At 44.2% G+C, this 13,233-nt stretch overlaps 1 protein-coding gene across 2 annotated transcripts in view; it reads right to left on the bottom strand.

Moving 5' to 3' along the window:
- Positions 1-8,959: 8,959 nt before the first annotated feature.
- The window catches only part of LOC136389611 (glycine N-acyltransferase-like), a 29,453-nt gene continuing 25,179 nt past the window's right edge, over positions 8,960-13,233 (bottom strand). For both annotated transcript variants that reach the window (XM_066361453.1, XM_066361461.1), the window contains one exon: positions 8,960-11,469. In XM_066361453.1, the coding sequence (XP_066217550.1) occupies positions 11,067-11,469 (403 nt within the window). In that variant the 3' untranslated portion in view covers positions 8,960-11,066. The remainder of the gene's footprint in view (positions 11,470-13,233) is intronic.

Genomic DNA, 13,233 nt, shown 5'->3' with positions numbered 1-13,233 from the left:
GAACAAGGCTCACCAGCTTGAGCCCAAGGTCACTGGCTCGAGCAAGGAGTCACTCAGTCTGCTGTAGTCCCCCTGTCAAGGCACATATGAGAAAGTAATCAATGAACAACTAAGGAACTGCAACGAAGAATTGATGTTTCTTATCTCTCTCCCTTCCTGTCTGTCCCTATCTGTCCCTCTCTCTGACTCTCTCTGTCTGTCTCTGACACACACACACACACACACACACACACACACACACACACACGCAATTTAACCAAGATTACACCTATTAAGGGTCAGATTGGCCAAAAGGTATGGGGGACTTTTAGTCTGGTGGGCCTCCAGTTCCAGCCAGGGGTCAGTTCATGATGGAAGTCTTATGGCCTTTCTCACTCTGAATACAATTTGATGGGGATTCTGGGTTAAACTACTAAGTCACTCCTCCCTCTGTGTACAACCCCCGCACCCTCCTGACATGCACACCTAAACGTCACTGACCGAGGAACTTGTGGGCTCAAAGAAGTTTCCAGTTCCTGCTCCCCTCCTTCCAAAGGCACCTGGAGCCTCCCGGCGTGTCCTGGGATATGTTTCTTGAAGGATTTCTCTGGGTCCACCTTACCTGTAAATGCATACACGTATTCTCTGCAACTTTGCTTGCAGAAGGCCCAGAATCATCAAAGAGATGAGGAAACTGAGAAGGGACAAGCCTAGCCCAGCATCGCCCGATTAACCCACGTCCTCAGACCTCACAGTTTATTCCATCATTCTGTCTTGCTTGGATGATCGCCGGAGTCCCTGCACAGCTGTCCCCATCTCCCGAACCACAGCTGAGATCCAGGCAGGCATGTGACAGAAACCCTGCAGTCGCTCACCACTTTGTAAGGGAGAAAGACAGGTTCTTTCTATCTTTCGGAGTTCTTCACAGAGCCCGGTAATAAAAGCCAGATGAACAGAAGAGAACAGCAGAAGCTTATAACGGGTACAGGTGGGAGACATCCAGGGAAGAACGAGTAACTCAGAGAGGTGGCTTTAGAATTTAGCCTTCAGCACCGTGTGACTACGGAAAAGAATGGGGAGTGCGTAAGCCTTGTAAGGAGAGGAAGTGATTTTAGGAAAGCTAGAAGGGGCCTGAGAAGAACAGATGGCAGGTAGGATTCTTTGTGACAGTTTGTTTGGGTATGGTGCCAGGTTCTAGTCTCTTCTCCTGTGTTAAGAACCAGTTTTTCTTGGTTGATGAAACTCCCAGAGACGGTACGTACGACAGTGGAGTTCCTTTTGGAGGATCTGTCTTTAGGTAGGTACGGGAAGTTCAGAGAAAGCTGCTCCCTGCATTTTCTGTTTTTCAAATCCCTTCAGCTCAAAATAAGCATTATACCAAAGCAGCGTATTTTTGGGGTGGTGCGTAGGCCCCACTATCCTTCAGCGTATAGCATTGATTCTCAAAACAGCCTGTTGAGGAGAGAAGTTCTTGGGTTTTATTGAACTTTCGACGATGATTTCTGAGAATCTGTATTTTGACAAAATTCTGAGAACCATATTTACCTACACTGCACTGTTTCGTACAGCAACATGCTGCTACTTATCCCGCTGTCTCGTTAGCATGGCTTTACTATCCCAGGAAATTCTCACCTTATGAAACTTTTTATATTATACTCCTCAATTCCCTCCCCCCCCCCCTACAGCTGGAAGTAGAAATCACCGGGTTCCCTGCTGAAGTCGAACGCAAGACATTGAACCTTCTATCTTTTTCTAACCTCCAGAAGAGTATTCCAGAAATTCAGTCTTTTTAAGAACCCGCCAGCCTTTTGAGGTGAGACCAGAAATTTAAGAAAAACTACTTTTCCATCAAGGGTCAGAAGGATTTCTGACGTAGAGTTCACCCATCCCCCAGAAGATCAAATGCATTGCGTCTAAGAGCTAAAACCACTATTGAGGGAGGAAGCCATCGCTTTTCATCTTTCAAGTCACCAGGTTATGGTTTACCTGGTAGAAGCTGCGATATACTTGAGCCGATGCGGAGGTAGAACCACAGGGGCAAGTAGAAGGGGGAGAAGTGAAGGAGGGGGCAGCTTTCCAGCTTCTTGGTTTAGGGTGCAGACTTTTAACTAAGTTCTTACCCCACGAGTATACTGACTGCCTGTTTTAAAGGCCGAGTGCCGATAAAGTAAGGGCTCCCCTAGTGGTGAGCAGTAGATTGTACTCTGGAGGCGGGGAGCGCGCCTCTCTGCGTTGGCATCACCTACCAGGAGAGGGCAGTGCAGACTGCAAATGCCGCCTGCCCATGCCCCTTCCTTCTCCAGGCGGGGTGTGCTTTTTTTTTTTTTCCAACATACAACACTTTGTTTATTAAAACCTACAAGAAAAGTGAAAGGAGTGTCAGCATGTATTTATAAACAGTTATGAACATAATCGACAGTCTTTCCTTTAATATCCTGCTTGCATGCCCACCTTACGAGGCGCTGGAGACAGCCAGCAAGCTAACGTGGGTGGCAGGATGGGCGCTCCCGATCCACACAGACACATCACCTTGCAGGCTGTTTTCTGAAACCGAATGATTTTTCTCCCCCAATTATGGTTAAAAGCACATAACATAAAACTTACCATTTTCACCATTTCAAGTGCGTTAAGCACATTAGCATGGTTGGGCCACCATCACCACCGCCCTCTGCAGAACTTTTCCATCTTGCGAAAGTGAAACTGAATAGCCATTACACAGCAGCCCCTGCCCCTCCTCCCAGGGACTGGCAGCCACCATTCTGCTTTTACTGAGCTACTGGAGATATCTCAGATAAGTGGAATCGCACCGTGTTTATTGTTTTGTGACTGGCTTGTGTCACTTAGCGTAAGGTCTTAAAGGTTCATCCATGTTGTAGCAGGTGTCAGCGTTGCCTTCCTTTTCTGAATGACTGCTTTGCCTTTGCACAATGTACACACCACACAAATCTCCTCTTTCTTGATTTGAACACCTCCTGGTATGTAATATATTTGGAAGTAGGGGCATCAAGGTCTCCCTTCATCTCCTGCCTGTGCCAGCCTCACATACGTGTTTACTGTACTGCCTGGTACTCGATACATGGGGTCATCTGAGGGTGGGGAAGGGTGCTCTAGCTATCTGTGTAAAAACCAGGACATTTTTGTGTGTGTGTGTGTGAGAGAGAGAGACAGGAAAGGAGAGAGATGAGAAGCATCAACTCATAGTTGCATCACTTCAGTTGTTCATTGATTGCTTCTCATATGTGCGTTGGGTGGGAGGCTCCAGCTGAGTCAGTGATCCCTTGCCCAAACCAGTGACCTTAGGCTCAAGCCAGTGACCTTGGTCTTCAAGCCAGCGACCTTGGGCTTCAAGCCAGTGACCTTTGGGCTTAAACCAGCGACTATGGGGCCATGTCGATGATCCCATGCTCAAGCCAGATAAGCTCGCTCTCAAGATGGCGACCTGGGTGTTTTGAAACTGGGTCCTCTGCATCCCAGTTCAATGCTCTATCTGCTGCGCCACCGCCTGGTCAGGCCAGGACACTCTTCATACTCCCCTTTTAATTCAGTGTTTACATGCCTGGGATTCCACTTCAAGGAAGAAAAAAAATCGCAATCAAAACATTTAGCATGACATTAACGGTGATGCACAGCTCACAGCTCACTGCAGGGAGAACCTGCTGGGTCCAGGGAGTGTCCAGTCCTTGCAAGCTGGTCTTAGTGGTGGAGGATCCCGCAAGAGCATGTCTCAGCTTGCTGTCTCTGTCATCAGTGTCTGTCCCTGGCCTGTTGCATAACACTTAATGTATGATACCAGGCCAAAGCAAAAGTAATATTCTGGAGTGATAATAGTAGTAGCAAATGTTTACTGAATTCTTATGATGCACCAGGCACTGTCCTAAGAGGTTTACATGTATCAGTTCATTTAATATTCCCCACTGAATGAGTTAGCCTCATCAGTCCGGTTTTACAGACGACAGAACTGAAGCAATAGGAGCTTAATGAGCTCAGCCAGGGATGCACAGCTGGAGGAGGCAGTCAAGGTTTGAATCCAGGTGGGTGGACACCAGAGGCCCTGCTATCCTACATGTTCCTGGTTCCTTAAGAGTCTCTACAGCTAGCCTGACCAGGCGGTGGCGCAGTGGATAGAGCATCAGACTGGGATGCGGAAGGACCCAGGTTCGAGACCCCAAGGTCGCCAGCTTGAGTGCGGGCTCATCTGGTTTGAGCAAGGCCCACCAGCTTGGACCCAAGGTCGCTGGCTCCAGCAAGGGGTTGTTCGGTCTGCTGAAGGCCCGCGGTCAAGGCACATGTGAGAAAGCAAATCAATGAACAACTAAGGTGTTGCAACGCGCAATGAAAAACTAATAATTGATGCTTCTCATCTCTCTCCGTTCCTGTCTGTCTGTCCCTGTCTATCCCTCTCTCTGACTCACTCTCTGTCTCTGTAAAAAATAAATAAATAAAATTAAAAAAAAAAAGAGTCTCTACAGCAAGGCTTCCAACATGGGGGGTATTAGTGAATCATTTAAGAGAGCTAATGTGGGTGAGGCCACAACCTCTGTGTTTATCAGCCTTTAACTTGTAAGTCCTGTGGATGCTCATTATAGCATTCTTTATCTTAATGAAATATCTGGGTAACAATTTTTATCTGAGTCAGAATCAGAAATTGATTAAATTATAATATATCGGCATGATGCAAATTGATGCCAACATTCAGATAAGCTTTTCTACTGCCCAGATGCTTCTTTGAACATGAGGCCAAAGGCAGAACAAGCTGATTTGCTTTATGTCAGTTACTTCGGTACAAGGTGTCATTACCACTTTCCCAGTTCCCCGAGCTCCCTGAACACACTTTTGTGAGGATGTCCTGCCTTCCAGCAGATTCTACACACCTGACTTTTTAGCCTCTGTCTCACCACAAACTGGCTGAGAGGCTAGATCTTCATCATGTACACCACATAGGGAAAGGGTCATTTTTTGTATTGAGATAGAAGCTGCTGGCTAAGGCTACAATGGCAATCATATTGCAATAAATAAATGTATTGAATCAACATGTTACACATGTAAACATACACAATGTTATATGGCAAATATATTCCAATTAAAAAAATAGGTCATTCATAGACTTTAAAAAAAAAAGCAAGATTCACCCCAGCTCCCTCTTCTCAAGTTACAGTGTTAGCTATAAAACTAAGAGGCAAACACAACAAGATAGAAACAAACTTATAGATACAAGAGAACAAGCTAATGGTTGCCAGAGGGGAGGAAACAGGAGGACAGGCATAAAAGGGGAAGGGGACTAAGAAATATAAGCTGCCAGTTATAAAGTAATTCATGGGGATGTAATGTCCAGCATAATGAATAGAGTGAATAATATTGTATATGTAGTATGTATAGTGACATATGGTTACTAAGCTTACTGCGCTGATCACTTCATAAGGAACATAAATATCTAATCATTATGCTGTGCACCTGCAACTAATGTAATATTGTGTGGCAACTCTAATTTAAAAATTAGAAAATATTTAAAAAGAGGCTGCCAACCCTTATGGGATATTCAGAAAGCTCTGAATATTGAAAGTTCTATTACCAGTCTTGCAGAAGAACCCAGAGCTCTGGTTTATGGCATACTTTCCCGCTATGTAACTGGAGACTCTATAAGTGATCATCTGTGAAGTGAAGGTTGTTTTGAGCTTACCTAACTTGATATACGCACAAGCAGTTTGCATCCAGCCAAAGGCTTCTGGGGTTGATGTTGCTCCTCCTACTATTGCCTAGTTCAAACCCAGCCCCACGCACGCTAATTAAAGCACTGGACTTGAGTTCTGAAGCCCTAGCCGTTGGCATTGGCTCTACTGCTAACTTGGGAGCAAGATTGATAACATTTACAGAGTGCTTACCATAAGCCAGATGCAATATTAAATTCTTATTTTCTGTTCATTATTTTAATTTAATATTTGCAACACCAAGATACTATTATTTACCTTTTAAAAATAAGGGAACCGGGCCAGCAACAATTCAGGTAACCGTAAGGTCTCAGCTTATAAGTGAGTGGCAGAGCCTTGATTCGGACACCAGGGGGCACACTGTACCCATGGTGCTCCCTGGAAGGCATTGTCACAGCTTCCCAAGCCTGGTACCTGAAGGAAGCCATGCCAGTCTGCAAGTGAAAAGCCATGGTTCCACCTCACCACATCCCAGCAAATACAACATCTTGGAATATGTCCTTCCATCAGTCTTTCTCCCACAACCCTTCCTTTAACTTTGACCGTACTAGAGAAGTGGAATGCCAAAGCAGGATTGTCATGAGGTCTGGACTTGGGTAAATCTGGAATTCCTTAGCCACGTGAATTTAAGCAAGGCACTTCATGTCTCTAAGTGTTGTCAGTTCTAAAATAGAAATAATAGTAGGTGCCTCCTCAGGTACTTATGAGAATTAAATTAGATAATGTCAATTCAGGGTTTGAGATAGTAACTGGCATCTAAGAAATGCTAATTAAATAAGCATAATTGTCACTAAGGCAGTAACCTTCAGTCACCTGAAGTTCCATAGGATGAAAATGAGCACCCAATTCTGCATGGCCTCAGACTTTGGTTTAAAAGAGAAACCACAAAAGGGTCTTATCGGACAACAAGTCTTTTTAGTAATAGCCAGAGCTTCCAAGAGTAGATTAAGGAGTCTTTGAAGGTAATGAATTCTCTGTGACTCAAGCTGTTTGAGCAGATACCACTTGGTGAACGTGCTGTATACAGACCCCAATCCCAGTTATCCTTAGAGTCTATGAATTTTATTTCAATATTTATTCAGAGCCATAGGAGGCAGTTGTGTTCTCCCAATGCCTTGACTCTTCCTATTGTTTGGGTTACTGCAGGTTTATGGAAAGTATACACACACACACACACACACACACACACACACACACACATACCAGAAGAACCCATTCAAGATTCAGGTGCTGGTAGACAGGTGGCCTAATTTTATTTTATTTTATTTTTTTATTTTTATTTATTTTTTTAACAAAGACAGAGAGAGAGTCAGAGAAAGGATAGACAGGGACAGACAGACAGGAACGGAGAGAGATGAGAAGCATCAATCATCAGTTTTTCGTTGCGACACCTTAGTTGTTCATTGATTGCTTTCTCATATGTGCCTTGACCATGGGGCTACAGCAGACCAAGTACCCCTTGCTGGAGCCAGCGACCTTGGGTTCAATCTGGTGAGCATTTTGCTCAAGCCAGATGAGTCCACGCTCAAGCTGGTGACCTCAGGGTCTCAAACCTGGGTCCTTCCGCATTCCAGTCCAACCTCTATCCACTGCGCCACTGCCTGGTCAGGCGTGGTGGCCTAATTTTAGCACAGTCAACATCTGGCCATGAGAGCAGGTAGGAGTGACCAATTCTCCTACTGAAACCTGAGCTCATTCCTCTGTGGTATTTGTGTCAGAGTTCAGATGAACACATTTTCTATTATGTAGATTTCCCAATGTTCCAAAGTCCAGTTGTCTTTTTCCAACCTATCAGGCTAACACAGCAGTTCTCAACCTGTGGGTCGCGACCCCCGCCGGGGTCGCGACCCACAGGTTGAGAACCACTGGGCTAACAGATGACCTTGATCACTACACCAGCACTTACTAAGTTTATTCTAAGACTCCAGGGGATTTACATGAGGTCGTTGGTTTGCCAGGTGTTATCAACTGGCAGCAACATTTGCAGATGCAAGGTGAGAGCATGTTTGGAGCCACTTGTGGGAAAGACATGAGACTGGTAATGAAAGGGGAGAGGTGAATTTCTGGTACTAGGCTGGCTTTTGTGTGGCAGGTATACCAGTCAACCAATGACAGGGGAAAAGAAGCTTATGCAAACTTATGCATCTGTGGATGAGGTCAAGGTTAAAGTTTATAAAATAAAAAACCACACAAGGTATGCAGCTCAAGCCATATGATGCAAGAAGGAGTAAAACTTCTGGTCTAATCCAGGCCAGGGCCAGGGCCAGGGAAATTCCTCAAAAATTAAAAAAACATCTTATTAATAAGTCATTGATGATTTCTCATAAGATTGATGATTGCTTACATATATGTACATTTTGGGGGGGCACTGATATTTCTCCTATGAATTACTTATTACCATTGCCAGTATTGCTTTAGCTTGTTTATCTTTTGTGCTTTTGTTTTTCTATATTTATTTCATTTTGCAATATGAGTCACACATCACAAACTTCACCCTTTTACAGTGTACACTTTCGTGGTTATAAGTGTATTCATAAAGTTTGTCTCGTGTGGTCACAACAGTTTCTGATCAGTGAGCTTTGTGGTCAACCAAGTGGTTTCCTTCAATGACTGGAACCAGTACTCTCCCCGCCTTTGCAGAAGGATTCTGCCTTTGTGTGGAGGCATGTCTTTGATGTGCAGGCGGGCAGCGCACCTCCACTTTAACCGTCACTTCCTGTGTGTGGACGGCCTCAAGGTCAGGCAGAGGTGAGGGCTTAGATCCTTCTCTGTGATTTCCTGGGCATGCACATAGTCCTAGGCATGTACATACCCCTATACACATGTAGTCTTCTAGATTTCTTAGATATAATTAGAAGACTCAAATCCTATAAAGAAAAACTCTGAAAAGGCTGCTTGGGGCGGTTCCAAGTACATTCTGCCCTTTCCAGTAGCTCCTAGGCTGCAGGTTTTCACCGAGATTACAAGGCTGTTGGTTAACATGGTTCTGAAAAGTTGGAGAAATGGTGACGGGGAAACAGTGATGGGGACAGGACAAGTTACAGCCCCATAAAGCTCATCATTCTTACCAAGAGTCAGCCATTTTCTGGAATAAAATACTCCTTGAATTGATGCATACTTTGGGTTAATTTTTAGAGTTCTGAAATAAAATTAATTTTGACAACTTTTCCAGTGTTCTTGTTACCTTTATCAAGGAGAGGATTTTTTTTTATAGGTTTTTACGTTGTCACTCCCTCTAATGTCACCCTCCAAAGTCATTTCTGCCATCCTTGGAACATGACAAAGTTCTCTGAAGAAAATTTTTTTTTACCCACTTCTTTGTACTCTACTTCTCCTTAACCCCCCCCTCCCTTTTTCTCCTGGGCCTTTTTCTTGGTGGAAAATGAATTTTTTTTTTTACCTTTAGAAGATTTAGATTTATAGATTATACTATAAAATGGAAATAAATGAAATTATTTAACTCTACCATTAAAGAAAATGTCCACATCAGAGCCCTTCTCAACTGCTTAACCCAATTCGAGATTGCCATGGGTGTCTACTCCACTATGTTGCCTTCGCATCATCTAGGAGCAAAACACCTCTTCCCTTAAGGTCAATGACCTTCTTATGCCAGCAGCTGTGCAAAAAACAAACAAACAAACAAACAAACAAGAACAACCCCTAACCCCCCTTCCCAACTATTTGAAAGAATGTAGACTTAGACGAATGGGAGTCCCCCAGAAAGGTATGAGTAAAATGATGGAGGAGTTCACAGGAGAGAGAAATCATTTTCAAATTGGACATTTTAGGGAAGGCTCTATGATAGGAGACGCTTTGGAGAATGGTTTTGAATAATGTGTTATTTTTAAGCTCTGGCAGTGAAAAGAGCATGGGAAAAGAGAGTAGAGGGTGGGAGATGGGAGCAGGTCCTGGAGCAGGGAGGGTGGGGAACTGGAGAGGAGAAGGGACTCCATCTGACATAGAGACGATAATATCATTTTGAGACCCGCTGAGATTCCCTAGAGACCATGAAACTGTTAGAAGGGGTCAAGGGTTTCTGCTGGACGTTTTCTTTAAAGAATAAGGTTATGAACTTTTACAGGTTACAGAGCACCCTGACCGAAAGCATGTCGATTGCTTGTGAACATGTCTGCAAGATAGGCTGGTCAGGTGTTTTGTGTCTTGCCTGAGTGAGTCACAACCACTTCAAGGTAAAACTAAGGATCTTACAAACCTCATCTTCTTTCTAATACAGCTGCTTAGACCATGCTGCCTCCTGTTTCTCTAACAGGAGCCTCCTCCTACCTCCGCAAGTCAAGAGTCTATCTTACACGGATCTGTAGCTACTTTCACTTTATCCTTTACACACCTCGAATTTTCTCAGAATGAGTTGACTTATGTGATGGCACTGGTGATCTCCATCTCTTTCCGTAGACGCTTTACTTATGAGGTGTGCACAGTTAGGAATCATCTGTTCTGCTCACCCTCATAGCTGCACCAGCACAGTGCCTAACACTGTGCTCAGCAAAGGTTTGTGGTATGCGTGGGTTCTGCCATCCAATCTTCTCACTAAACATTCATACTCTTTCTGTCTCCCTTTTTAAATTGCACTGACACTGATTTGTAACATCCTATGAGTTTCAGGTGTACAGTGTTATAACTTGGCATCTGTATACACGACAGCGCTCTCACCACCAAAGTTTTGGTTTCCATCTGTCAGTATACAGTTGACTCCATTTACCATTTTGCCTCCCCCCTCCCCAACCCTTTCTGTCTGATAACCAATAACCTATAGTCTGCATCTATCACATTTGTTTTGTTCACTTTTTAAAAATATCTCACTCATGAGTGAAATCATACAGTATTTGGCTTTCTCCATCTGAACTGAGTTCACTTGCTTCCTGCCCTCATATTATTTAGGTTGTGCATTGCATTTCTCATGATTTAATATAAAGCTTAAGAAGTGACCTGGGAAAGGATGACCTGTTGAAAAGACAGGCCACTGTCCAGAGAAAGAAAAAAAACAAAAAAAAAACCAGAGAGTAAAATCAGAGTGCTGCACAAAATGTTACCACCTCCTGGCCAATTGGCCAGGGTCAATGAGCCAGACTTCCAGGAAGAGCAAGATAGGACAACACGTGACTGATCATGAAGTGCGCTGAAAGTCCTGCAGTGAGGGGCGTGGGCCGCTGGACAGCGTCCTCCCGAGGAAACGATGGGACTCTGTGAGGGATGAGCATAAGGACGGAGGCCGTCCTGTGCGTCACCCAGCACTGTCTTTCCCCAGTGCTCAGAAACCACGTCATTTCCACTGATTCCAATTGATTGTTTCTCTTTATCCACCATATGTTCCTCTTGCCACATAACCGTCCCATCCAACACCATTTTTTATTCAGGACTGCCTCACAGAGGCTCATATTTCCACTGGTTCCAGTCAGCAGGCATGGGGACAAATGACAGTTTGAAGCACACTTTGTGCATGGCGTGGTTGGCTCTATCCACATGAGAATACATGGGGAAGTTAAATTTCTCCAGAGCCTGGACCTGGGCCCTGATGACATGAAAAATAAGACCGTGTCTTCGGTACTCAGGCACGGTGCCGGCCATTCGCAGCTCTCCTGTCTGGTCCATCAGGTCCCAGGACACAGGAGTCCCCTCAGGTCCCAGCAGACAGAAGGTGGGGAAGTTCTGGATACAGCGCTCGATGAATCTCTGGCTCTTCTCATTGCCGCCAAAACTCCAGAATTTATCCACCAGGGCAGCGTGGGTGACATCCAGGGATGAGAGTTTGAACATTTTTTGTTTGCTATTGAGAATGAAGAAAAATAATAGCCCATAATAGCACACATATGGGGAAGTATTATATTTGTTTCCCTCCAGATAATCCCAGGAGGCAAATTGCAGCATATAATTAATGGTCGGTGTTCTACAGCCAGGCTGCTTGTGTTCATCAACTGACTACTTGTGTGATTTGGGGCTGATGATTTCATCTCTCCCTTTCTTTTGTCATCTAATAAATATGAATGAGAAGCACACTTGCCTCCTAGAATCATTATGAGGCTTACAGGAGCCCATGGATATCGGTGCTGGAACCGGACCGAGGAGAGAATAAGCACCCCAGAGAAATAAGCTGCAATTGCTTCACTTGGCCTTGAACATAACCTCCAAGCTGGATAGGGCAAGTGTTCTTATCTTCCTTTTACCCAGAAGGGAAAGGTTTCAGAGCAAATAAACAAGTGCCCCAAACCAGAGGCGAGCAATCCGTAAAGTCAGAGCTGAGAACCATGGACTCTTAGAATACTGGTGGCGGAGGGCCCCTGGCCACTGTGGGGAAGTTCAAGTCCATAGGGGGCAGTGATGTGGACTGCAGGTGGCCCCTCAGGTACAGAACATGATGTCTGAAAGTTTCTGCTCTGTTGTAAGGGGGTTCTGTGGGGTGTCCTGAAAAGAGCCCACAGTGTAGAACTAGAAGATAGAGACTCAAGCCCCAGTTTTGCCTTGACCTTCCTTCCACGTGACCTGAACGGGCTATAGCATCATCTGAGCTTGTTTTCTGGTATGAAAAGGGGGATAATATCTCCTACCTTGTCTATGGGATGGGCAAGAGAATCAAATGAGATTAAAGATATGCAAGTGCTTTTCTGGTGTAATGTGTGATACAGTGTGACTAAAGCTTTTCCATGCATGGTAACCCACAGAGGGCCACAGGGACGGGGAGTCTCCAGATCAAATCTCCACCATCAGTTTTTAACTCTCTTCAGTGTTTAACTAGACCTCAATGGGAGAAAAGGTAAAACTTGTTAAAAATCCTCTCTTTTGGAAATCTTCTGTTCTGTGAATTCACTAAACAGGAATTTATTAAGCACCTACTCTGTACTAGGTGCTTGCTGTTCTAATTGTGAGTCTCTATCATTGAACAAGACAGAGAAGGTATCTGCTCTGGGTTGGGGGGAGGTTGCATTGTTGCATTAAGAGAGTTCAAACATCAAATAAGTATGTAAGTTGACTAAGTTAGCTAATTCCAAATGATCACAAATTGCTATAAAGAATATAAAACTGGATCATATGTGCAAAATAACTAGGAAGTGACCTTAGGTGAGTGGTTTAGCTAACACTCTTTGGTAGTGTGCCATTTGAGAAGTCCTGAATAACAAAAGAAGTCGTGTGTGTAGAGTGGGCAGGGTGGAGGTGAGGCTGCCATGAGCCATGATGATCAACATCTAGGAAGACCAGCGTTGTTGGGGAAGTAAGCAAAAGAGATAAGGTCTAAAATGTCAATGAATGCTGGCTCTTCTAAGGCTGTGAAGGAGTTTGGAATTATTTCAAGGTGAGATGGGAAGTAACAGAGTCTTTTAAGAAGGGAGAGATATGTTCTAATTTATAGTTTTTACAAGAAGTTTACTCTGGCTACTTTGCAGGAAAATTGGTAAAAAAAAAAAAAAAAAAAAAAAGGAGTCCAAGCAAGAGCTGGAAGAGAAGTTGGAACCTGAAAATGTGACTTTCTTTTGAAAAGGGTCTTTGCAGATGTAAAGAAATTAAGGATCTCAACCTGAAATCATCCTGGACCTTA

Source organism: Saccopteryx leptura, chromosome 1 (assembly GCF_036850995.1).
Source record: "Saccopteryx leptura isolate mSacLep1 chromosome 1, mSacLep1_pri_phased_curated, whole genome shotgun sequence".
In the NCBI taxonomy this organism is placed as follows: Eukaryota; Metazoa; Chordata; class Mammalia; order Chiroptera; family Emballonuridae; genus Saccopteryx; species Saccopteryx leptura.
Note: the sequence above shows the minus strand (reverse complement) of the source record. Positions and strands in the feature narration are given on the sequence as shown.